Source organism: Neophocaena asiaeorientalis, unplaced genomic scaffold (assembly GCF_003031525.2).
Source record: "Neophocaena asiaeorientalis asiaeorientalis breed wild unplaced genomic scaffold, Neophocaena_asiaeorientalis_V1.1 scaffold589, whole genome shotgun sequence".
NCBI lineage: Eukaryota > Metazoa > Chordata > Mammalia > Artiodactyla > Phocoenidae > Neophocaena > Neophocaena asiaeorientalis.
The window spans coordinates 640,142-664,195 of record NW_020172683.1 but is presented as its reverse complement, the minus strand read 5'-3'; the positions used below and the strand labels follow the sequence as shown (position 1 = coordinate 664,195).

Here is a 24,054-nt window from a genome sequence, read left to right as displayed (position 1 = left end):
AGGAGTTAAGATATCAATCTTGAGCACTGACTTCATGAAAATATAAACTGTAGAGAGTGACAGCTGAAACTTCACTTTAGTTTTGAGTTATTGGCATGTGACTATTAGTGAATATTTACGATATTCACATTAACAAAAGTAATAGATTTAGTTGCATAAATATGTAATTAAATGATTTGAAGTGCTTCTATTTTGTTAATATTGTGTACTAATGTTAGAACTCTTGTGCTACATGCTACTTTCCATCTAATAATCAAGAGATTTCATTCTATCTTTTCTTCCCTCACTTCCAAATCTCAGTATTTTCATTTTCAGTTGATTGGCATTTATTTTTCTACCTATATTGATATTAAAAACTAACAATGAAAAAAAAAAAAAACTAACAATGAGGAAAAATATTCAATAATGAAAAAATATTGATAATTTATGCTCCATAAAGTATTACAACAATAATTCATAAATACATAACCCTACATAGCCTATCACACATTAAATTTTTTAGCATCTTATTTCTAAGGGTAGAAAACATTTAATAGGTATTCTCTCCGTAATATTTACTGATATAGTATATTCTCTAAATTTAAAATTTCCTAATATGATCTTTATTAAAAGTAAGAAACCCATATTCCAAGCTGTCTTTAATCACTGTCATCTTACATGCACTGCTCCAGCCACAATAAATTATTTATCTAATCCGTTTCTTCCTTTCTTTCTTCCTCTCTTCTTGCCTGCCTTCCTTCCTCCATTTTGTCCTTTCCTCTAATAGTTTTGAGTACCTGCTATGTGCCATACATGGTAGTAGGGAGAAAATAAAAGACATAATCCTTTGCCTTCGTTGGATTTAAACTGGATACAAATATCCCCAGTTGTGGAAGTGAAAACAGGAAGCCTTACGATTGCTTAGAAAGCCACTGATGGGATTAGATTCTGTGTATCTTGATTTACTTCTAACATCAGACTGATAGAGCATTGGAAGTGGCAGAGGTGTTCGCAGACATTAGTTCAGTCCTCACATTTTAAAGATGTTCTAGAAAACTGAGTGTTATAGATTAAATGATGTGTTGAAGTCACAGCTGGAATCTAAGCTGGGTTTTTGACCAGTACTTTTATACCACCTCCTCTCTTTTTTGTGATATTGTCTACCCAGATCCCATGTTGTCATATACTTTTATATGTGGTTTGTGTTGTTAAAGATCTCTTTTCATAATGCACACACTGAACTATAGACTTTTATACCATTATTGGTTTTGTTTCTTGAAATTATAATTGGAACTATTAGAGATACATCTGTGGAAAGGCAATGAAAGGGGGCCATTAAGTGCTAATAAATGCCTCTCCTTATGAGAATGGAAATCTTTTCTAAGTATTTGAGCTCTTTTCACTGGTGCTCTTAAGTGGCTAGAAATAAAATTTGCAATACGCTTGTGGAATACTCTAGATGCCAGGGGATTCATTTCATTCTGCATTTGAATTGAGCACATTGTAGTTGGAGAATGTTTGTTGGTTTAAGCTTTCATTCCATGTTTTACATTAACTTTATTATGGAAAACAGTAGAGCAATACTGAGAGCTCTTAGAGAATAGTCTTTAGGTAGCTGATGACTTTCCAGGAAGCAGCTGAAAAGGTTAAAGTTACAGGTGTTTATTTTGATATATTTTCCTTTTCATATTACCCAAAACTTTTCAGTATGACAAACTGAATCTAGTTTACCCTAAATTCACATGCCTATGGCTTCACGAACCCGCGTCCCCTGCATCGGCAGGCGGACTCCCAACCACTGCGCCACCAGGGAAGCCCACTACTACTATTTTTGCTAAAAATAATGATGATGATGATGGTTATAATGATAGCAGCTAATATTTTTGACCACTTACTATGTGCTGGGTGTTACTATAAGTACTTCAGTCTTCCTGTCTGTGATTTCAAAATGCAGAATCCTCTGAAAATTAAATATTTTTGTAATTCATTTGGCAAAACTTATATTGACCTAAATTCATTTACTGGCAAACTTTATCTGACTGATGTGAGGTTATTCACAGTTGGTCTTTATCTCTGTTAGTGTGAATATTCGTTTGTTTTGCTATAGATATACTAGTAGCAAATATGTGTTAGATATATTAGCCTGTTTGATTTCAGGGTGCTGCTTCAGATTTCATTACACAATGTAAGTTTCATGCATGATTTTACCATTCTCAAATCAGAAAAAAATTAAAAAAAATTTTAAATTGAAGTATAGTTGAGTTACATTGTTGTGTTAGTTTCTGGTATACAGTGAAGTGATTCAGTTATACATATATATATTCTTTTTCATATTTTCCATTATGGTTTATTACAGCATATTGAATATAGTTCCCTGGGCTATACAGTAGGACCTTGTTTTTTAATCTATTTTGTATATAGTAGTTTGTATCTGCTAATCTCAAACTCCTACCACCCCCTTTCCCCTTTAGTAACCATAAATTTGCTTTCTGTGTCTGGGAGTCTGTTTCTCAAATCAGAAAAACATTGAGTTGCGTTATCATATTTGGCCAACAACAGGTAAAGGGTTGTATTGTCTCCACCCCCACCCCAACTTACAGATGAGGAAACTGAGCCAGTTAGCAATGGATTTTGAATTTAAACCCAGGCATTTTAGTGCTAGAATCTGTGCTCTTAACCACCATGCTATACTGCCTTAAGAATAAGTCTTTAAAAGCATTTCACAGACATAATTATTATAGTATTTATCTAATAAAACTCCAGTAAAGATAAATTCAAATTTGAAAATAATTACTCCATTTATATCTCTCTGTTCTGCTTCCTATGTTAAATGCTATCTTAAACATTCATATTTTTAGTAGCTGTCAGATTTGATTGTCTTATCTTCAACCTAATGGTCTGTTCTCCTTTGGACTTCTTAAATTTTCAAAAGCTTGTGTGCTCGTTTTTTAAAGCATGCTGGGGGACTTCCCTGGTGGCGCAGTGGTTAAGAGTCTGCCTGCCAATGCAGGGGACATGGGTTCAAGCCCTGATCCGGGAAGATCCCACATGCCACAGAGCAACTAAGCCCGTGTGCCACAACTACTGAGCCTGTGCCCTAGAGCTCGTGAGCCACAACTACTGAGCCCACGTGCCACAGCTGCTGAAGCTTGTGTGCCTAGAGCCTGTGTTCCGCAACAAGAAAAGCCACCGCAATGAGAAACACGTGCACTGCAGCGAAGAGTAGCCCCCCCCACCACCACCGCTCGCTTTCTCTGCAACTAGAGAAAGCCTGTGTGCAGCAACAAAGACCCAAGGGAACCAAAAATAAATAATTAATTAATTAAAAAATAAAGCTTGCTGGGTCTTACAAGAAAGAGGAAACATTGCTGCTGAGGCAAATGATACTTTGAGGTGCTTTATACTCTAAATAAAGAAGGAAGCCACTAAGCAGTTTAGTATAGCAAATAATTTGGACAGTAAAAAAAAAAATGGTCACCTTAGTTACATACTCTCAGTTTACTGATTGTTGGTGGACATGTAGTTTACATATTATTCTTGCCATACACAAATGAGCAATATGGTCTGATGGGTATACTCAGAGAAGTATAGATAGAGAAAATAATTCTTAAGTTTATTCATTAATATGCCTTCTTTAGTCAGCAGAGTTTATTGAATAGTAAGAAGGAATTATTTGAACTCTGTTATGTGTTTCCACTGGCTACTTTTAGTACATTTCAGGACTTGGAGCTGTTAAAAGTATTTTTCCTAAACTTTTATTGGGAATATAGTTTCAAAGGTGACTTCTAAGATAAGAAATAACTAAACATTTATTATATGTGTATTTTAAATATATATATTCATGTTTATATATATATAACCATCTATTAGATATTGAGTGCTTTTCCTTTTTCCCTAGTTCTTTGATCTTTAAAATTTTCGTAATCAATGATATAAGATCACAGGAAAAAGTCAAACAGACAAGAAAAAACACATTTCAGGTAAGAAAATAAAACAATAGACCACATACATGATACCTATATCTTTAAATATGAATGTGTATTTATTTTTTAAAAGTCACCCCTTAAAATTTATCTTCCCAATAAATTCAATTTTCATTCCTAGAATGCTGACTTTATGTGTTTACCAAGTCACCACTGAGCACGTTCTTTGTGCCAGGTGCTATGCCAAACACTGGCGTTATAGAAATGAGGTTCCTATCGTAGGGAGCTTGTCTAGGAAAGGGGATGTGACTGGGGTTCGTGGTACTTTGGAATAAAGAGGAGGAGCATCTAAATATACTGTCATATCAGGAAATACTTGCCATGCATTGGAAGCTCTGCCAACATTCTATCTTTAAGGGTGAGATGGGTAAAGAAAGGTGCATTGGGTAAGGGCTTCTGTGGTAGAGGAGTCAACACAAGGCTCTGAAATTAGTGTGAAGTCACTTGAGAACCAGATGTTCTGGGAATAAAAAAATTGTGAGGGGGAATAATGGATGAAGCTTCTAGAGTGTTAGGGAGGAACTGGATTCAAGGATCCACTTAAAGCTGTCCTTGACAATTGGAAATCTTGTTCCCATTGACAAAAACACTATACGGTGTGGCTGTGGCTCTCTGTTTTGTTTTCATGGAGAAAATGACCTATACTTTTGGGCTATTTTTTTCTTCCAGTATCTCAGAAAAAGTGAAAACAGAGAGTACAGTATTGGCTAGGGAAGTTTCTACCCTTATTCATACTTTTCTTCCATCACCCTGCCAAGGAACCTGTAGTACACATTCAGGACCAAGGACAGTAATTGGGCCACATTTCTCCAAGTTATGCCTTAGTAGGGGAGGGGTTGAAATGGGCTGCCTAGACCAGCTTTGCCTAGTCATTGGATAAGTGTTCTCTCGCCCTTGTTTCTCACTGAGTGTGGTCTTCCACACATGGGCCTTTCCTAGCCATTGTGGTGTCAAAGTACAAAGGTCTGAAGTTCATGAATGGGATTCATGGAAAAAGGGGCACGGGACGCCTTTCAGTTTCTTTGATAGCCAGGCTTTAGGCCTGCCTCTTAACTTGGCCAAATGAAGGTTACATATGATCCAGCCCATGTTTTCAGGGTTGTGAAGGGAATGTATTGGGGTTTGAGGCAAAGGCTGTCTGACCTTGTCCTTTCCACACATCTCTTTTAAAAACCCTGCAGGAAGGGGTGACCAACAGAACTGAATGTTTAGCACCCTGGGTTCTCTTATTTTTCTTTGATCTGTAGTACATATTTTCAATGGGAGTGAGATTGCCCCTGAGGGGGCAAAAATTGATTCTTGGGGGTCAAAAAAAATCTTACTCTTTTTATGTATAAAGCATAGATGTACATGCTGTACATATACTATAGTACAGCTGTGGTATTAAATTTAATGGAGGAAATTAATGGGGAAAATGTCTAATAAGGCTTATGTGCACAGTAGTAAGTAAGAAAGTTGAGAAACATGTCTAAACCATGCTGTCTCTCTTTCTTTCTCATTCTCTTTGTTAGGCAGTGCAAGGCTGGTTCAGTGACTCATAATGCCATCACTATTCTGGACTCTGTCTTTTTTTTCTCTGCCATTCTTAGTGCATAGCTTTCTTCTTCAAGGTTGCCTTGTGATGTAAGATGGTGGGACTAAAATAGAATTGTGTGGACACCCCATTTATAAGGGAGGCTGGGAAGTGTAGGCTTATTTATTTATTTACCTATTTAAGTTGGGCACATTGCTATTCTCAACAAAATTGGGATTCTGTTAGTAAGAAATAATGGGCAAATGGATATTGGGTAGGCAACTAATAGTCTCTTTAGTTGTCCCTTTGTCATTCATTTGCACGGCAGCTACCCAAGGTAAGGTATAATCTGTGATTTGAAATAGAATGACAGCTAAGTGCCTCTACTTGATGCTGGGACTCATTAATCTGGTGCTTTAAATTCTTGAACTGACTTTGTGAATAAGTAATTAAAATGGATTACATATGAAGGCATTAAATTTTTGAGAGCATTTCCTAGTGGGGAGAACACATGGTATTTGTAAACTGTGAACTGGCTTCTTCCTTCAGTTTACAGATCTCTGACTCAGAAACTTTTGCATTTTGAATATTGCAATGGGAACCATTAATTATTGGTTAATTATATTTAATGAAAACATATTGCTTAGAAATTCTGAGTTTTGTGAATGAAAGGTAAATATTGAAATTTCTTAGATGTTAGTAAAAAAAAATAAAAGCACTGTGTTTCTTGCGTTTGGATTTGCAACTATGTTTTTCAAACAAAATGATGGCGCTATTTATTGAATACCACAAATTATAGAGTAAATGATAGCCCCAAAATGTGATCTTTTACAAATCAGTAAATGCTAATATTCTTACTGTGTGCCAAGAATTTAGGGGCAAAAGGAAACTGTGGTGGAAAACTTCCAATTAAATGTGTGGATTTTGGCATAATTACTTCCTTCAGCAATTAAAGTGGCATTGTAATGGCTGGCAAAGCTCGAGATTAGGGCATGCAAACACAAAGCCATTTTAACAGCGCCATTGTGTTCAGTGTGTGGAATACATGACCTCAGTCGTTCTTGGGGCAGGGAGTAAACAGTATTTGGCAGTGACCTATCTCTCTTTCTCTCTCCTGTTTCTCTCCCTCGTTTTCCTCTTTTCCTTTCTCTCTTTAAAATTGACTTATCATTTTGAAAGACTGTGAGATAATAATCCTACCGGGACTGTTTTGGAACACATAAAATTACATTTTGAGGATAATTTTTAGAAGAGACTTCTCTGTTTTTAAGGAATGATTTTTAAAAGTATATTGGCCCTTGGATTTTTAAAAATATTGTTTCCTTCAAATTCTATTCTGTGTCTTCAGACATTCTTAAACATTCATAAGTAAAATATTAATTTCAATGACCTCAGCAAATTACTGGTAAATCAAAAGTTATCTTGCCTGTTCTTCCTGTCCATGGTAAAATGCCACTTAGTTGTCTGCTTGTTGAGAATCAGATATGAGAATGTTTTTCTTCCATGTTTTGAATTTATGGGGCAATAAGAAAACATCCTGAAAGAGTAGGTGGAAAGTGTTAAAAATAATACCTGGGCAGTGAAGGAGGCACTGGGAGGAGCACAGGGATGAGGGAGCAGATGTGTAAATAGACCAGTATGACAAGTGTGTGTTGAGAGTTTAGGTAGAGGCATGTACAGGGGGATTTCAAAGAAGATGTACAGGGGGATTTTCTTGGAGAATGTGATATGGAGCTGAGTGTTGAAGATTAAGTAGGAGTTGACTAGATGGAGAAGTGGGGAGAGAGCATCCCATGAGGGAAGCATGGAATATGCCAAGGAACGTGCCTGAGAGCACAGGTGAACACTGAAACTTCCACTAGGATGCACACTTTTTTTGTTGTTGTTTACAGTTTGGATTTCATGCTAAAGACAGTGGGGAGTCATTTAATGATTTAGAGTCTGCGAATGTTGTGATGGGACTTATGTTCCTCTTGAGATTGGATTGGAGGGTGCTCAAACTGGATGCAGGGAAATTAATTGGGAGATTATTGTGGTAGTCTGTATGAGAGTTGGAGGCATCTGGAATGGGGATTGAAATAGAGAAGAGAAGATGCATTTAAGCGATATTAAGGTAGAATCAGCAGGACTTGGTGGCCATTTTGGAGCATGAAGACAGAGGAAGATGGTGGATGGATGATTTCCATGTACTTGATTTGGCTGACATGTATGGATGCTGGTGATGTGGATTGTGATTGAGAATAAAGGAGGAGAAACATGTTGGATAGATGATAATGAGTTGAATTGTAGAGAATGGTTTTGAGACAACTAAGTGGAGATGTCTAAGAGGCTAGTGTGACTTTGGGATACCTCTGACTTCTGGTATTTAACTTACTGCTCTGGGGACTCTTTCTCAATCTCTTCGTTAGTTCTACTTCTTTCAGGTGCTCATTAAGTATTGGTATTTTCCAGACTCCATATTCATCACTCTTCTTCACTCTGTTCCTACTCATCTGTTCTCTTGGCTTCAACAACCTGCTCCAATGAAGACTCACAAATTATTATCTCTACAGAGGACCTTTATCCTAAGTTCCAGTTGCTCAGTCTAACTATGTACTTGTTGTCTTAATCTAGACATTCTCTAGGTATCTAAAGGTCAACATATCCTCATCTTCTCCCATTTTTTTTTTTTTACAGTGTAGCATAGTCTAATGCTCAAGAGCACAGATGCTAGAGTCACACTTTCTAGGTTTGAGTCCTAGATCTGTCACTAGCTTTGTGACTTTGAGAAAATTATGTAGCCTTTCTGTGCCTCAGTGTTCCCATCGTTGAAGTGAGAATAACAATAGTATCTATCTCATAGGGTTGTTATGAAGATCAAATGAGAATGATGCCTGGCACATGGTAGATACTATATATATATCAGCTATAACCAGATATTTCTGTATTTCCTATTCTGGTTAATGGCACCACTATTCAATCAGCTTCCCAAACCAGAAATATCCTGGTGGCTCTTAACTCCTTCATATCATTTCATTCCACATCAAAGTGATCATTAAGTCCTGTCAGTTGTCCATTCTCTCTGTTGTCTTCTCTCCATCTTCACTATCACTGCCTTGAATAACCTTTATCATCTTCTTCCTCAGTGACCTAGACTGGTTAGTGACTAACCTCCCTGTCTTTTGTTTTCCCTTTTCAGCATTCTCTGTAGAGTCCCCCAGTGAACTGTAAATCTGATCACTGAAAACTCTTCAGTGCTCTCCTGTTTTCATAGGAAGAAAAAAATACAAGAGAAGCCTCTAAGGTCTCCTCCTGCCTCCTTCTCCAGAGACTCCTCCACCTCATTCTGACCTTTCTTTAATATTTACAGTTCCATAATGTTCTGTGTTATGTAGATCTCCCATGTCTTTACACATTCCCTGTGGCTCCCCTGTGGAATGCCTCCTTATCTCATGTCTCTCTGAAATTGTTTCTGGCTGGTCCCCCAAGCAGAATAGATTATTCCCTGCTTTGCATTGATACTTCAACTTGTGTGGAGCTTAACCATAGAGTCTGTCATGCTTACTGTAGTCATTTGCATTTTGTTTCCCACTCCCCTCCCCAAGACTAAGATGATTTGGCTTTGAATGGATCAGCTACATGAATTAACTTATTGGAGGGTATGAGTTATATCTCTTGGCTTCAGTGAAGAGCAGATGTTAGACATTTATTTACTGAACAGATCACCTGGTTAGTCATCATTACATCTATATTGAACAAAAGCATGTCCATAGATTATTTTCTGCTAAGGGGGGAAATTCCTTTTAGCTTTGTTGATACAGCCCTTGCTCTCTTTTTAGGCTTCCAAAGATCAATCATTTCCTAATTGAGCAATGATAATATTCCTTGATAGCTAAGTTTCTGGAAGAGCCAATAAGAAACGTTATCAAGGTGGTTCTTAGACCATAGCATGGGAACTGTTCTCTCCTTTTTGTTCAGGAATCAGGAAACCATGAAAGAGCATTGACGTTTTGTCTGAAGACTAGCTGTTAAGACTGTGTAGATTAATGCTTTATTGAGGTGGGTTGAGAGAGAAGAAAGACATTTGAATCGTAGCTGCTATGTGGCATAGAGAGGGAAGCACTACTCCTGCCTTAAAATCTGTACAGTCCAATCATAGATGAGGCATTCAGGCTAAAGAAGGGAGTCAATTTAATACTGCTTAGTTTCCAGATTACTTCTTGCTCTACCTTGAAGGTCCATTTTTTAGGAAAATGACACACAAATTTAAATCCACAGTAATACTAAAGGCACAGTCTTTTTTTCTGCATTAATTTAGCAAAGTAATTTTTCTGTAAGATCTACCTACAGAAGAACGAAGCACCTATTGCACAAAAAATAATAACATTCAAATGGATGGTTGTACTCAATGGCTAATGAATTATTCATGATTGTTTGTATCAGTGCCTTGGCTCCCTGTTGATGGAGGCAGGAATAAGGAACTGAGCTTTCCAAACCAGTGCAGCTGGTCAATATCAAGGTGACAGTTCAGGTGGGATCTGAGCCTCCTCATCTCCAAATTTCATTCATGAAATGTTAAAAATTGTCAAGGCTTTTTTTTTTTTTTTTTTTGCGTGAGAAGATGCTAAAATATCAGGGAAAACACCCTGTGGTTGTATTGTAGCAATAATAACATTACTACTTTTTTCTGTGGTGCTTTGGTTTTTAAAAATTTCCCATGTGTTGCATTTCCTTTAATTCATAGGATTATCTCAATTTAGTAGAAAAAGAAACTGAGGTTTAGAGAATTTTGCCCATTCAGTGGCAGAACTGTGGTTCAATGAGAGGTCCTCTGTGTTTCATTTGAGGGCTCACCCCCTTACCTCTCACAGCAGGGGTGTGCTGGGCATATGGTTTTCATGCTGCTGGGTCATCAGAATGACATGAATCTTCAGGGTGCCAGATTAGTCACTCAGTCTTCAGAAGAGAAAAATTTCTCTCTCGTGCTTTGTGGCACTCAGATACTCCTGTGAAGTCAGAAGAGACTTCAAAATAGCAGGATTTGGTTACCAAATCTTTTGACTTTTGGTGAAAATGTATGTGTTGGAGGTAGGACTGGTGAGAGCCATGAAGGGGATACTTGAAAACGTTTATTACTCTTAAAGCAAAGTTCTGTTTGCTTAATAAAAATGTAGAGAAAAGTGTTAGCTATGTCTGTTGGCTTACTTTTTAGCCAAACACATGATAATTATTTGTTATTTAAGATGTTTGATACCTTCTCTTTTGCTTTGATAATGTTCAAATGATTGTTACTAAATCTACATTATAAATATATGGTCACAAGCATGAGTTGAAGCAGATCCCAGCACGAAGGTATTAAGTAACTAAACCTCGTTTCTTCCTTCTCTCCTTCTTTATTTTCTACATCTTTTTCTTAAAGAAAATATTTTATTGATTTGTTAAATGCCATTATTTAGACATTTAAGACATGTATATTTATCTTTGGCATCTATACATCCTAAAACCTCATTCATGGCCCTAATAACTCAAACAGATGGCCTCCAGCTCTTTGCTCTGGAGTTTTGTTTCATTTTCCCTTTATCCATTTTGATTCTCAAATTAACTTTTCCTTTTTAGGTCTAGGCACAGAGTAGATGCTCTTGTTTTTTTTAAAGTGATTACTGAAAACATCCAAACTAACAAATATTCTAATACAGTTCCTGAAGAATATTAAGATTATCTGATTACATGTATTTGGATGTTTTTAAAAGGAGAGTGTTTGTCTCTCTCATTTCTGAACTCTAGTGTAATTTATCTGCTCCCTTCTTAATGGTTTTCTTTGTGTATGTATGTCTTTATCTTCCCATTAGATTTCATACTCCTGGTGTCTAATTAGTGCAGGCCCATGCCCACAGCATCTTCCTAGCACTTCTTAGTTTTTCAGTGAATTTTTTGATAAGTAAATCATATTATTTATTCAGGTGGCATTCTTTTAAGAGCAAAAACAAGTCTGTAATTTCACTATTCTCTATTTTAGTTACATATAGTGACATTCCAAATGAAACTTAGCCCTTGGAGTCAAGGAGTAAAGTCATTAACTAGCTAAGAGGCTGTCAGAATTTACACTAGCACTTGCAAAATAAATTAGTTGTAAGTAGGGGAAATTTTGCTTAATTTTATCTCTGTAACTCTCTATTTCCAAAGTATTAGTGGAGCTAAAGCCTTGGATTTTGCAGCATTCTCACTGACCATTACCAATTGTATAAGCTGTTGTTTACTGAAATCCCATCTGTGTTGAAGGTGTGTTCTGTCAATTTTCCTACAAGAGTCATAGTATATCCCATGCCATTATTACCCACTAAATCGTTAAGTAACATTTCCTAACTTGAGGCCAGTGGTTCTCAAACTGTAACAGGGAAGAGCTAAATTGGACTCCATGTTTGATCTGTTTCTTTGACTTTGACCTTTGCTTTTCGTTGTTTTTTTGCGGTAAGCGGGCCTCTCACTGTTGTGGCCTATCCCGTTGCGAAGCACAGGCTCCAGACGCGCAGGCTCAGCGGCCGTGGCTCATGGGCCTAGACACTCCACAGCATGTGGGATCTTCCCGTACCGGGGCACGAACCTGTGTCCCCTGCATTGTCAGGCGGACTCTCAACCACTGCACCACCAGGGAAGCCTGCTTTTCGTTGTTTTTGTTATTATAATCATACATAATGGCCTCCCTCAGGTAACCTTGCCCCTCTGCCTGAATGTTAAACCAAAGTGCCTTTGTACATCCTGACCCTGTCCACCTGTGGATGGCTGCAAGAAAGAAGAAATTAACACATCCCCTCCTGGAGGCTGGCCATTCCAGGTGATATTTGCAAAACTTATGGCCATTTTACTTCCTCATCACCTCTCCCTCTCTGATTCTATAAAAGAAACTGGCATCCAGACCCAGATAAGATAGTTTTTCAGAGACACTAGTCCGCCATCTTCTTTGTCTGCAGGATTTGTGAATAAAGTTGCTATTCTTTGCCTCAACACCTCATCTCCTATTCACTAGCCTGTTGTGCGGCATGCAGAGTGAGCTTGGACTCAATTAAAAAAACATGGTGAACATCAGAATCCCCTGGAGTTTGTTAAGAGTATAGATGCCACATCTTTCCCCAGGCATTTTGAATCTGTAGGTTCAGAATGGATCCTGGGTGTCTGTGGTTATAACACTTTCTGGTGGTCCTGGAACCACTTTTTGGGAAACATTGCCATTGAGTCAGAAATTTATTTTGAATGGAATTCTGTGATTTTTAAAATGATGATGCTTCTAAAAGTTGTGAGTCATTCTAAATGTCTTTAAAAACAGTGTTATAGGTATGTTTATGAATTCTCTTTGACATTGCAGAATCAGTACTCATTTATGTGGCATTATAGATGTAATTATGAAATACTTTCTTTGCAGTTTTATTGGTTTAGTGTATATTAACATGCCATTTTAAACACAATATTTATTTGAAAAATCTCCTTTTTTATAAGCTCCTATCTATCGGGAATGAGAAAAAACAAAAATCAAATTGCAGTCTTTTTTCTGCTGTTAATTTCTACATATGCAATGTTTATCTCCGCTTAATCCCACGTTTTGTGTATGACCTTTTTTGGAGAAAAAATTTAGGTATTTAGAAGATACAAGCTAATGTGCCTTTATTACCTCTTATAATGGTCAGTATTTCATGGTGTTAATATTGATCTTGAAGCTGGACGGAGTGATGAATTTTTTAATTACCAAAGAGTTTAAGGATTAACTTCCACAGCAAATATTTTTGTAAATCCTTGTTCTCTGAAAATAAAAATGAATTGACAATACACAGTAGTTTAATGCAAACTTTTATTAATTCCAGCTAAATGAATGAATTACATATTCCAGTGAGGTCATTATGATAATGCACGTGGGTTAATATTCAGTATAAGGGCCCTTCCCCACCCCCACCCCCTTTTTTATTTTGCAAACGTCTCTTTTATAAGGTGGGTCTAGCATTCTTTAGATATGTGATGCATTGAAAGGTTGAGAATTAGAATTTCTGTGGAACTTGATTTGTAAATTTATAGGTGATCAGAATTCCTTAATATGCCTTAATCTATTCCTTCTTTTTTTTTTTTAGGGACTTTCTCCCTCGAGGGTCAGGCATTGTAACGAGAAGGCCTCTTGTGCTGCAGCTTGTTACTTCCAAAGCAGGTAATGAATGAGGATGTTTGCCACATGGATGAGTGTATTCTATGGTACCTGTTGTCTCCATTCCTGGCTGTTGGGTTGTAGCAACAGAAATGTTTTTGTGATCACTCTGCCATGGGTAGCTGCCTATATTTCTCTCCAAAATGCCCTCTTCTTCATTGCTTTTTAAATTCCCTTTATTACATTAAATGGAAAGTCTCATTTCTCATTGTAATATATTTATAATTTTACAGTGTGGCATAACCACTAATACCCCTTTGGTATACTTCCTTCCTGTGTGTGTGTGTGTGTGTGTGTGTGTGTGTCTGGGAATTTTTTAAAAGTAATTTAACATCCCTCTAACAGCTGTATGCATATTGTCGACTGAAAAGAAAAAAAGTGCAACCTAAAAGTTGAGAGTTGTGTTTTATTCGGTGGGATTTTTTAGGGTTTAAAGCCCGGGAGGCAGCATCTCAAGTAACCCTGAGAGACCTGCTCCGAGGAGGCAACGGGGGAGCTAGGATATATAGGAGTTTTGCAACAAAGGGCAGGTAGTAGGAACAAAAGATTACTGTTAATAAAAGAAAACTAGATATCTCAAGGAATTTATCACTTTTCTGAGACTGGGAAGATGCAAGAGTCTAGGCTCAATGAAATCATTTCTTTGATATGTACCTCGGCTATCTGGGGTATCTTGTGTTTTCACATCCTGAGTTTCCTCAGGGCTCACCAGCTCACCCTCCTGTGGTGGCTGCAATCACTGATAACTGTGACATCCTTTGTTTACTGATATGGCAGGCAATATTCCATTTATCAATATGTATAGTGTATGTGTATCTATATCTATGTTTATATCCATATCTGGATCTATATCTAATGTGCTGTTTTTGACCCTCTCCTTAACACCATGGTAATTTGATAGGCAAATGAGCTTTGCTTTCATTTTTGTTTCTCAATAACTGGTGATGTGGAATTTTTTGTGTGCGTTTATTTGGTATTTGTATTTCTTCTTTTGTGAATTGGCTGTTTTTTTTTTTATCTTTGTCTATTGGTTTTTGAGGATTTTACTACTTTTCCTAACAATTTCTTTGAATGCTTAAGATTGAAGCACTTGTAAAGTTCATGCCTCATAATTTGCAAAAACAGGGTCATGGAGGTTTACCCTTACGTTTTCTTATAATAATTTTACAGTTTTGATTTTACATTTAGACCTTTGATCCATTTTGAGTTAATTTTTACAAGTGGTACAAAGTAAGAGTTCACCTTCATTTTTTGCATGTGTATATCCAATTGTCCCAGCACCATTTTTAGAAAAGACTATTCTTTCTCCACTGTATGTTTTTTGGCACCTTCATTGAAAATAAATTGGCCATAGATATATGGGTTTATTTCTGGACTCCCAAGTCTATTAAGTTGTTCTGTATCTCTGTATTTGTGCCTGTACCATACTCTCTTAATTACCCTTGCTTTGTAGTTTTGAAATTCAGAAGTATGAGTTTTTCTACTTTGTTCTTCCTTTTCAAGGTTGTTTTGGCTATCCTGAGTCCTTTAAAATTCTATGTGAATTTGAGAATCAGTTTGTTTTATCCTAGGAATGCAAGATTGATTTAATATCTGAAAATCAAGTAACGTATCATATCAACAGAATGAAAACAAAAATCACAGGATTGTCTCAATAGACTTAGAATGAGCATTTAAGAAAATCCCATACTCCATCGTGAAACACTCAGCAAACTAGGAATAGAAGGCACTTCCTCAACTTAGTAAAGGACATGTATAAAAAACTCACAGCTAACATCATACTTAATGGTGAAAGACAGAATGCTTTCCCTCTAATATTGGGAATAAGACAAGGATATCCACTGTTGTCCCTTCTATTCAGTGTTGTACTAGAGGTTCTAGCCAGCGCAGTTGGGCAAGAGAAAAAAAAAAAAGACATCCATATTGGAGAGGATAGAGTAAAATTATCTCTATTTGCAGATGATATGATCAAGTACATAAAAGTTCCTAAGGAAGTCACTAAACAGCTATTAGAACTAATAAATGAGCTCCACAAGGTTACAGGATACCAGATAAAGATACAAAACTCAATTGTAATTTTATACACTTGCAATGCACAATCAAAAACTTGCAGTAAGAAAACAATTCTATTTACAATAGCATCATAAAGAATACACTACTTAGGAATAAATTTAACAAGAAGAGCAAAACTTATACTATGAAAACTACAAACTATTATTTAGATAATTTGAAAAACATCCCATATTCACTGATTGGAAGACTTAATGTAAGATGGCAATACTTCCCAAATTGATTGATAAAGTCAATGCAATCCTTATCACAATTCAGCTCACTTTTGGGGTAGAAATTGTAGACATTTTAAACCATTTCTTAATGTAAAAAAAATCGAAGTTTGATCCAAAGGGATGGACTTGAATGATGTCATTTGAAAAAAGTAAATTGCTTACAAATCTACAATGTACCAGATACTATTTGAAGCTCTGGAGATATAGCAGTGACTAGGACAAAGTCTCTACCCTTCTGGTGATTTATAGCCTGGTTATATCATTTTTAATGTATAGAAGGTTTACTCTTTTTGGTTATAAAATCTATACATATACATTTAACAAAAGGTAAATATTTAGCATAATTTTTTCCTTTCCATACTTTTTAAATTTTTTAGCATTTAGTTCAGAAATTTATTTTCATGTATGAAGAAATAATTCTTTCCCCAGTCTCCTTTATCTTATATTCTACTCTTAGTGCAATCTATTTCTGAATATCTTTTTTTTAATGTGCCAACACTATAGTGTTGTGCCATGCGGCATATGGGGTCTTAGTTCCCTGACTGGCACCTCCTGCAGTAGAAGCACAAAGTCTTAACAACTGGACTGCCAGGGAAGTCCCTACAGTGTTTTACTTATAACAGGTTTATAATTTGCTTTAATATCTATCAGGACTATAGTCCTCCCCCCATTATCTATTTATTTATTTATTTATAATTTTTATTATTTTTCTTAATTTGAAGAGTTTGAACAACAAAATTTTATTTGTGTAAAACTGATACAGGCTTCTTCTACCTTTTAGGTATTCCCAGTTTGGGAGCTTTTTTTTTTTTTTTTTTTTTTTTTTTTTTGCGGTATGTGGGCCTCTCACTGTTGTGGCCTCTCCCGTTTGCGGAGCACAGGCTCCGGACACGCAGGCTCAGTGGCCATGGCTCACGGGCCCAGCCGCCCCGCGGCATGTGGGATCTTCCCGGACCAGGGCACGAACCCGTGTCCCCTGCATTGGCAGGCGGAATCCCAACCACTGCGCGACCAGGGAAGCCCTTGGGAGCTTTTTTTAAAAAAATAATTATTGGAGTAAAATTGCTTTACAATGTTGTGTTAGTTTCTGCTGTATAACAAAGTGAATCAGCTGTATGTATACACATATCCCCATATCTCCTCCCTCTTGCGTCTCCCTCCCACCTGCCCTATCCCACCCCTCTAGGTGGTCACAAGGCACAGAGGTGATCTCCCTGTGCTATGTGGCTGCTTCCCACTAACTATCTATTTTAAATTTGGTAGTGTATATATGTCCATGCCACTCTCACATCGTCCCAGCTTACCCTTCCCTTTACCTGTGTCCTCAAGTACATTCTCTACGTCTGTATCTTTATTCCTGTCCTGCACCTAGGTTCTTCAGAACCCTTTTTTTTCTTTTTTTAGATTCCAAATATAATTGTTAGTATACGGTATTTGTTTTTCTCTCTCTGACTTACTTCACTCTGTATGACAGACTCTAGGTCCATCCACCTCACTACAAATAACTCAATTTCATTTCTTTTTATGGCTGAGTAATATTCCATTGAATATATGTGCCACATCTTCTTTATCCATTCATCTGTCAATGGGCACTTAGGATGCTTCCATGTCCTGGCTATTGTAAATAGTGCTGCAGTGAACATTGTGGTACATGACTCTTTTTGAATTATGGTTTTCTCAGGGTATATGCCCAGTAGTGGGATTGCTGGGTAGTACAGTACTTCTTAGTTTTTTAAAGAACATCCATACTGTTTTCCATAGTGGCTGGATCAATTTACATTCGCACCAACAGTGCAACAGGGTTCCCTTTTCTCCATACCCTCTCCGGGAGTTATTGTTTATAGACATTTTGATGATGGCCATTCTGAGTGGTGTGAAGTGTTACCTCATTATAGTTTTGATTTGCATTTCTCTAGTGATTAGAGATGTTGAGCATCCTTTCATGTGTTTGTTGGCAATCTGTATATCTTCTTTGGAGCAATGTCTATTTAGGTTTTCTGCCCATTTTTGGATTAGGTTGTTATTTTTCGATAACTGAGCTGCATGAGCTGCTTGTATATTTTGGAGATTAATCCCTTGTCAGTTGCTTCGTTTGCAAATATTCTCCCATTCTGAGGGTTGTCTTTTGGTCTTGTTTATGGTTTCCTTTGCTGTGCAAAAGCTTTGAAGTTTCATTAGGTCCCATTTGTTTATTTTTTATTTTATTTATTTAATTTTTGCGGTATGTGGGCCTCCCATTGTTGTGGCATCTCCCGCTGCGGGGCACAGGCCCTGGATGCGCGGGCTCAGCGGCCATGGCTCACGGGCCCAGGTGCTCCGCGGCACGTGGGATTCTCTCAGACCGGGGCATGAACCCACGTCCCCTGCATCGGCAGGTGGACCCCCAACCACTGCGCCACCAGGGAAGCTCCCATTTGTTTATTTTTGTTTTTATTTCCATTTCTCTAGGAGGTGAGTCAAAAAGGATCTTGCTGTGATGTACATCATAGAGTGTTCTGCCTATGTTTTCCTCTAAGAGTTTGATAGTGTCTGGCCTTACATTTAGGTCTTTAATCCATTTTGAGTTTATTTTTGTGTATGGTGTTAGGGAGTGTTCTAATTTCATTCTTTTACATGTAGCTGTCCAGTTTTCCCAGCACCACTTATTGAAGAGGCTGTCTTTTCTCCATTGTATATTCTTGCCTCCTTTATCAAAGATAAGGTGACCAATGTGTAGTGGGTTTATCTCTGGGCTTTCTACCCTGTTCCACTGATCTATACTTTTGTTTTTGTGCCAGTACCATACTAACTTGATTACTGTAGCTTTGTAGTATAGTCTGAAGTCAGGGAGCCAAGATTGCTTTAGCTATTTGGGGTCTTTTGTGTTTCCATACAAACTGTGAAGTTTTTTATTCTAGTTCTGTGAAAAATGCCATTGGTAGTTTGATAGGGATTGCATTGAATCTGTAGATTGCTTTGGGTAGTATAGTCATTTTAACAATGTTGATTTTTTCCAATCCAAGAACATGGTATATCTCTCCATCTGTTTGTATCATCTTTAATTTCTTTTTTCAGTGTCTTATAGTTTTCTGCATACACGTCTTTTGTCTCCTTAGGTAGGTTTATTCCTAGGTATTATATTCTTTTTGTTTCAGTGGTAAATGGGAGTGTTTCCTTAATTTCTCTTTCAGATTTTTCATCATTAGTGTATAGGAATGCAAGAGATTTCTGTGCATTAATTTTGTATCCTGCTACTTTACCAAATTCACTGATTAGCTCTAGTAGTTTTCTGGTAGCATCTTTAGGATGCTCTATGTGTAGTATCATGTCATCTGGAAACAGTGACAGTTTTACTTCTTCCTTTCTGATTTGGATTCCTTTTATTTCTTTTTCTTCTCTCATTGCTGAGGCTAAAAGTTCCAAAACCATGTTGAATAATAGTGGTGAGATGGGCAACCTTGTCTTCTTCCTGATCTTAGTGAAAATGGTTTCACTTTTTCACCATTGAGATCCATGTTGGCTGTGGGTTTGTCATATATGGCCTTTATTATGTTGAGGTAAGTTTCCTCTATACCTACTTTCTGGAGGATTTTTATCATAAATTGGCATTGAATTTTGTCAAGAGCTTTTTCTGCATCTAATGAGATGATCATAGGGTTTTTATCCTTCAATTTGTTAATATGGTGTATCACATTGATGACTTGTGTATAATGAAGAATCTTTGCATTCCCGGGATAAACCCCACTTGATCATGGTGTATGATCCTTTTAATGTGATGTTGGATTCTGTTTCCTAGTATTTTGTTGAGGATTTTTGCATCTCTGTTTCTCAGTGATATTGGCCTGTAGTTTTTTTTTTTTGTAACATCTTTGTCTGGTTGTGGTATCAGGGTGATGGTGGCCTCGTAGAATGAGCTCAGGAGTGATCCTCCCTCTGCTATATTTTGGAAGAGTTTGAGAAGGATAAGTGTTCGCTCTTCTCTAAATGTTTAATAGAATTCGCCTATAAAGCCCTCTGGTCTTGGGCTTTTGTTTGTTGGAAGATTTTAAATCACAGTTTTAATTTCAGTGCTTGTGATTGGTCTGTTTGTATTTTCTATTTCTTCCTGTTTCAGTCTCGGAAGTTTGTGCTTTTCTAAGAATTTGTCCATTTCTTCCAGGTTGTCCATTTTATTGGCCTATAGTTGCTTGTAGTAATCTCTCATGATCCTTTGTATTTCTGCAGTGTCAGTTGTTACTTCTTTTTCATTTCAAATTCTGTTAATTTGATTCTTCTCCCGTTTTTTCTTGATGAGTCTGACTAATGGTTTATCAATTTTGTTTATCTTCTCAAAGAACCAACGCTTAGTTTTATTTATATTTGCATTGTTTCCTTCATTTCTTTTTCATTTACTTCTGATGTGATCTTTATGATTTTTTTCATTCTGCTAACTTTGGGGGTTTTTTTGTTCTTCTTTCTCTTATTTCTTTAGGTGTCAGGTTAGGTTGTTTATTAGAGTTTTTTTGTTTCTTGAGTTAGGATTTTATTACTATAAACTACCTCTTAGAACTGCTTTTGCTGCATCCCATAGGTTTTGGGTCATCTTGTTTTCATTGTCATTTGTTTCTAGGTATTTTTTGATTTCCTCTTTGATTTCTTCACTGATCTCTTGGTTACTTAGTAGCATATTGTTTAGCATCCATGTGTTTGTATTTTTTACAGATTTTTTCCTGTAGTTGATATCTAGTCTCATAGTATTGTGGTTGGAAAAGATACTTGATATGATTTCAGTTTTCTTAAATTTACCATGGCTTGATTTGTGACCTAAGATATGGTCTATCCTGGAGAATGTTCCATGAGCACTTGAGAAGAATGTGTATTCTGTTGTTTTTGGATGGCATGTCCTATCAGTATCAATTAAATCCATCTTGTTTAATGTGTCATTTAAAGCTTGTGTTTCCTTATTAATTTTCTGTTTGGATGATCTGTCCATTGGTGAAAGTGGGGTGTTACTGTTGATTTCCCCTTTTATGGCTGTTAGCATTTGCCTTATGTATTGAGGTTCTTCTGTGTTGGGTGCATAAATATTTACAATTGTTATATCTTCTTGGATTCATCCCTTGATCATTATGTAGTGTCCTTTTTTGTCTCTTGTAATAGTCTTTATTTTAAAGTCTATTTTGTCTGAGATGAAAATTGCTACTCCAGCTTTCTTTTGATTTCCATTTGCATGGACCATCTTTTTCCATCTCCTCACTTTCAGTCTGTATGTGTCCCTAGGTCTGAAGTGGGTCTCTTGTAGACAGCATATATATGAGTCTTGTTTTTGTATCCAGTCAGCTAGTCCGTGTCATTTGGTTGGAGCCTTTAATCCATTTACATTTAAGGTAGTTATCAATATGTATGTACCTATTATCATTTTCTTAATTGTTTTGGGTTTGTTATTGTAGGTCTTTTCCTTCTCTTGTGTTTCCTGCCTAGAGAAGTTCCTGTAGCATTTTTTGCAAAGCTGGTTTAGCTTTTGTTCATCTGTAAAGGTTTTAATTTCTCTGTCGAATTTGAATGAGATCCTTGCTGCGTAGAGTAATCTTGGTTGTAGGTTTTTCCCTTTCATCACTTTAAATATGTCTTGCAACTCCCTTCTGGCTTGCAGAGTTTCTGCTGAGAAATCAGCTGTTATCCTTATGGGGATTCCCTTGTATGTTATTTGTTGCTTTTCCCTTGGTGCTTTTAATATTTTTTCTTTGTGTTTAATGTTTGATAGTTTGATTAATATGTATCGGCATGTAAATCTCCTTGGATTTATCCTCTGTGGGACTCTCTGGGCCTCCTGGACTTGATTAACTATTTCCTTTCCCATATTAGGGAAGTTTTCAACTATAATCGCTTCAAATATTTTCTCAGTCCCTTTCTTTTTCTCTTCTTCTTCTGGGACCCTTATGATTCGAATGTTGGTGCATTTAATGTTGTCCCAGAAGTCTCTGAGACTGTCCTGAATTCTTTTCATTCTCTTTTCTTTATTCTGCTCTGCAGGAGTTATTTCCACTATTTTATCTTCCAGGTCACTTATCCATTCATCTGCCTCAGTTATTCTGCTATTGATTCCTTCTAGAGAATTTTTAGTTTCTTTTATTGTGTTATTCATCATTGTTTATTTGCTCTTTAGTTCTTCTAGGTCCTTGTTAAATGGTTCTTGTATTTTCTCCGTTCTATTTCCAAGATTTTGGATCATCTTTAGTATCATTACTTTGAATTCTTTTTCAGGTAGACTGCCTATTTCCTCTTCATTTGTTTGTTCTGGTGGGTTTTTACCCACTTGTGTGTTACTCTTTCTTCTCATTTTGCTTAACTTACTCTGTTTGATGTCTCCTTTGTACAGGCGCATGTTCGTATTTCCCATTGTTTTTGGTGTCTGCCGCCAGTGGGTAAGGTTGGTTCAGTGGGTTGTGTAGGCTTCCTGGTGGAGTGGACTGGTGTCTGTGTTCTAGTGGATCTTATCTTTCTTGTGGGCCGGGTCATCTCCAGTGGTGTGTTTTAGGGTGTCTGTTAACTTATTATGATTTTAGCCAACCTCTCTGATAGGGTGGGGCTGTGTTCCTGTTTTTCTAGTTGTTTGGCATGGGGTGTCCAGCACTGGAGCTTTCTGGTCGTTGAGTGGAGCTGGGTCTTTGCGTTGAGATGGAGATCTCTGGGAGAGCTCTGTCCAATTGATATTACGTGGGGCTGGGAGGTCGTGAAGGACTAAAATGCCAGATCCTCAAATCTACACATGTATGGATGCACTGTTGATAGTTTTCTATTCCCATAATTTATTTTTATTTAGGGGTTCTTTTCTATTTGTGTCAAAGTTTAGAATAATTTTGTAGAGACAAAACCATTGCCACTAGAATTATTTTAACTTCAATAGATTCATTAGAGAATAGTCAATATTTTTAAAGTATTATTATTATTATTTTTTCCAATACAGAGACCATGCTATGTTCTTTCCTTTGCTCACAGTTTCTTTTACTTTGGTAAAATTCTTGATAGTCTTTGTACAGAGTCCATACATTTCTATTTAGGGTGTTCATATTTACTTTTGTACTTGTAGTTTGAATATGTTTTTTTTTTCCATTATATTTTCTGACTCCTAATTGCTGATCTATGTAAAAGCTGCTATTTTTAATTTTAATTTTTAAATTAACTGTCTTAGTCTATGTTTGACAGATTAAAATATTTTTAATTGATTCTCTTGGGTATTTTAGTTATATAGTAATTTTGTTTGCATTTCTTAATTTATTCAACAAATACTTATGCAAATATTGGGATGGCTTAGAGAAGAGAATTATTGACCAGAATATTAATAAGTTCTGTTGCAGTGGGGGCTTTTTGTTGAGTACTCACATGGGAAAGATGTTCTTACACATTGAGCTCCTTTGAGAAGGAACATCACATGCTTCTTCCATATACCCTTTTGTCAACAGTCTCCCAATCTTGTCCCTTCTAAGCTCCTGACCGTTCTTTCACTACTTCCCATTAATCAGTGAGGATCATACCTCATGCCTCTCCTCTCTCTTCATGTGAAGTGGACTAGAAATTCTCCCCTCAGGGAAAACTTACTATCCCGACAATCCTTCAGGAACCTCAAAATGGGGCTTTTGCATTTCAGTACTGTACTGTAAGTGATGCCAGCTAAGAATTGCCCCCCTCCTTTTTTTTTTTTTTTACCCTAAAGGCACACTGTTCACAGGGAAGTCTGGGGTATTACTATAGGCTTGGGTTGATGGATGACTAACAAAATGGCAAAAAGAAGCAAGGGGGGGATATATGTCACTGTTCATGCAATTTACTTGTGCCTTCATATCCTAACTGGGATAAGTTCCATAAATACTACTTTCTTTTGGTAGATGCATTCATTCAACCAATGTTTATTGAGTGATTCCTGTGTACCAGGCAAATATCCCTGTCATCATGGAGCTTTTGTTCTTGTGGAGAAACCAACAGGAAGTGTAAAAAACAGCAAAACAAACACACAGAAGGTTAGGGGATGAAGAAAGTGGACATTCAAGCTGTGATGATATTTGTATAGGCATAGGGACGTTAGATGATTCTAAGGTGGGAGCTGCTTATTTGTTTGAAGTTTAACAAGGAGACCAGTAGGTCTGGAGGTGGAGTGAGTGAGGAAGGGGAGTA

At 36.9% G+C, this 24,054-nt stretch overlaps 1 protein-coding gene across 4 annotated transcripts in view; it reads left to right on the top strand.

The window, feature by feature from the left end:
• DNM3 (dynamin 3) overlaps nucleotides 1–24,054 on the top strand; it is a 556,874-nt gene that overhangs the window by 74,291 nt on the left and 458,529 nt on the right. For all 4 annotated transcript variants that reach the window (XM_024739835.1, XM_024739837.1, XM_024739836.1 and 1 more), the window contains exon 2: nucleotides 13,569–13,642. In XM_024739835.1, coding sequence (XP_024595603.1) covers nucleotides 13,569–13,642 — 74 coding nt within the window. The remainder of the gene's footprint in view (nucleotides 1–13,568; nucleotides 13,643–24,054) is intronic.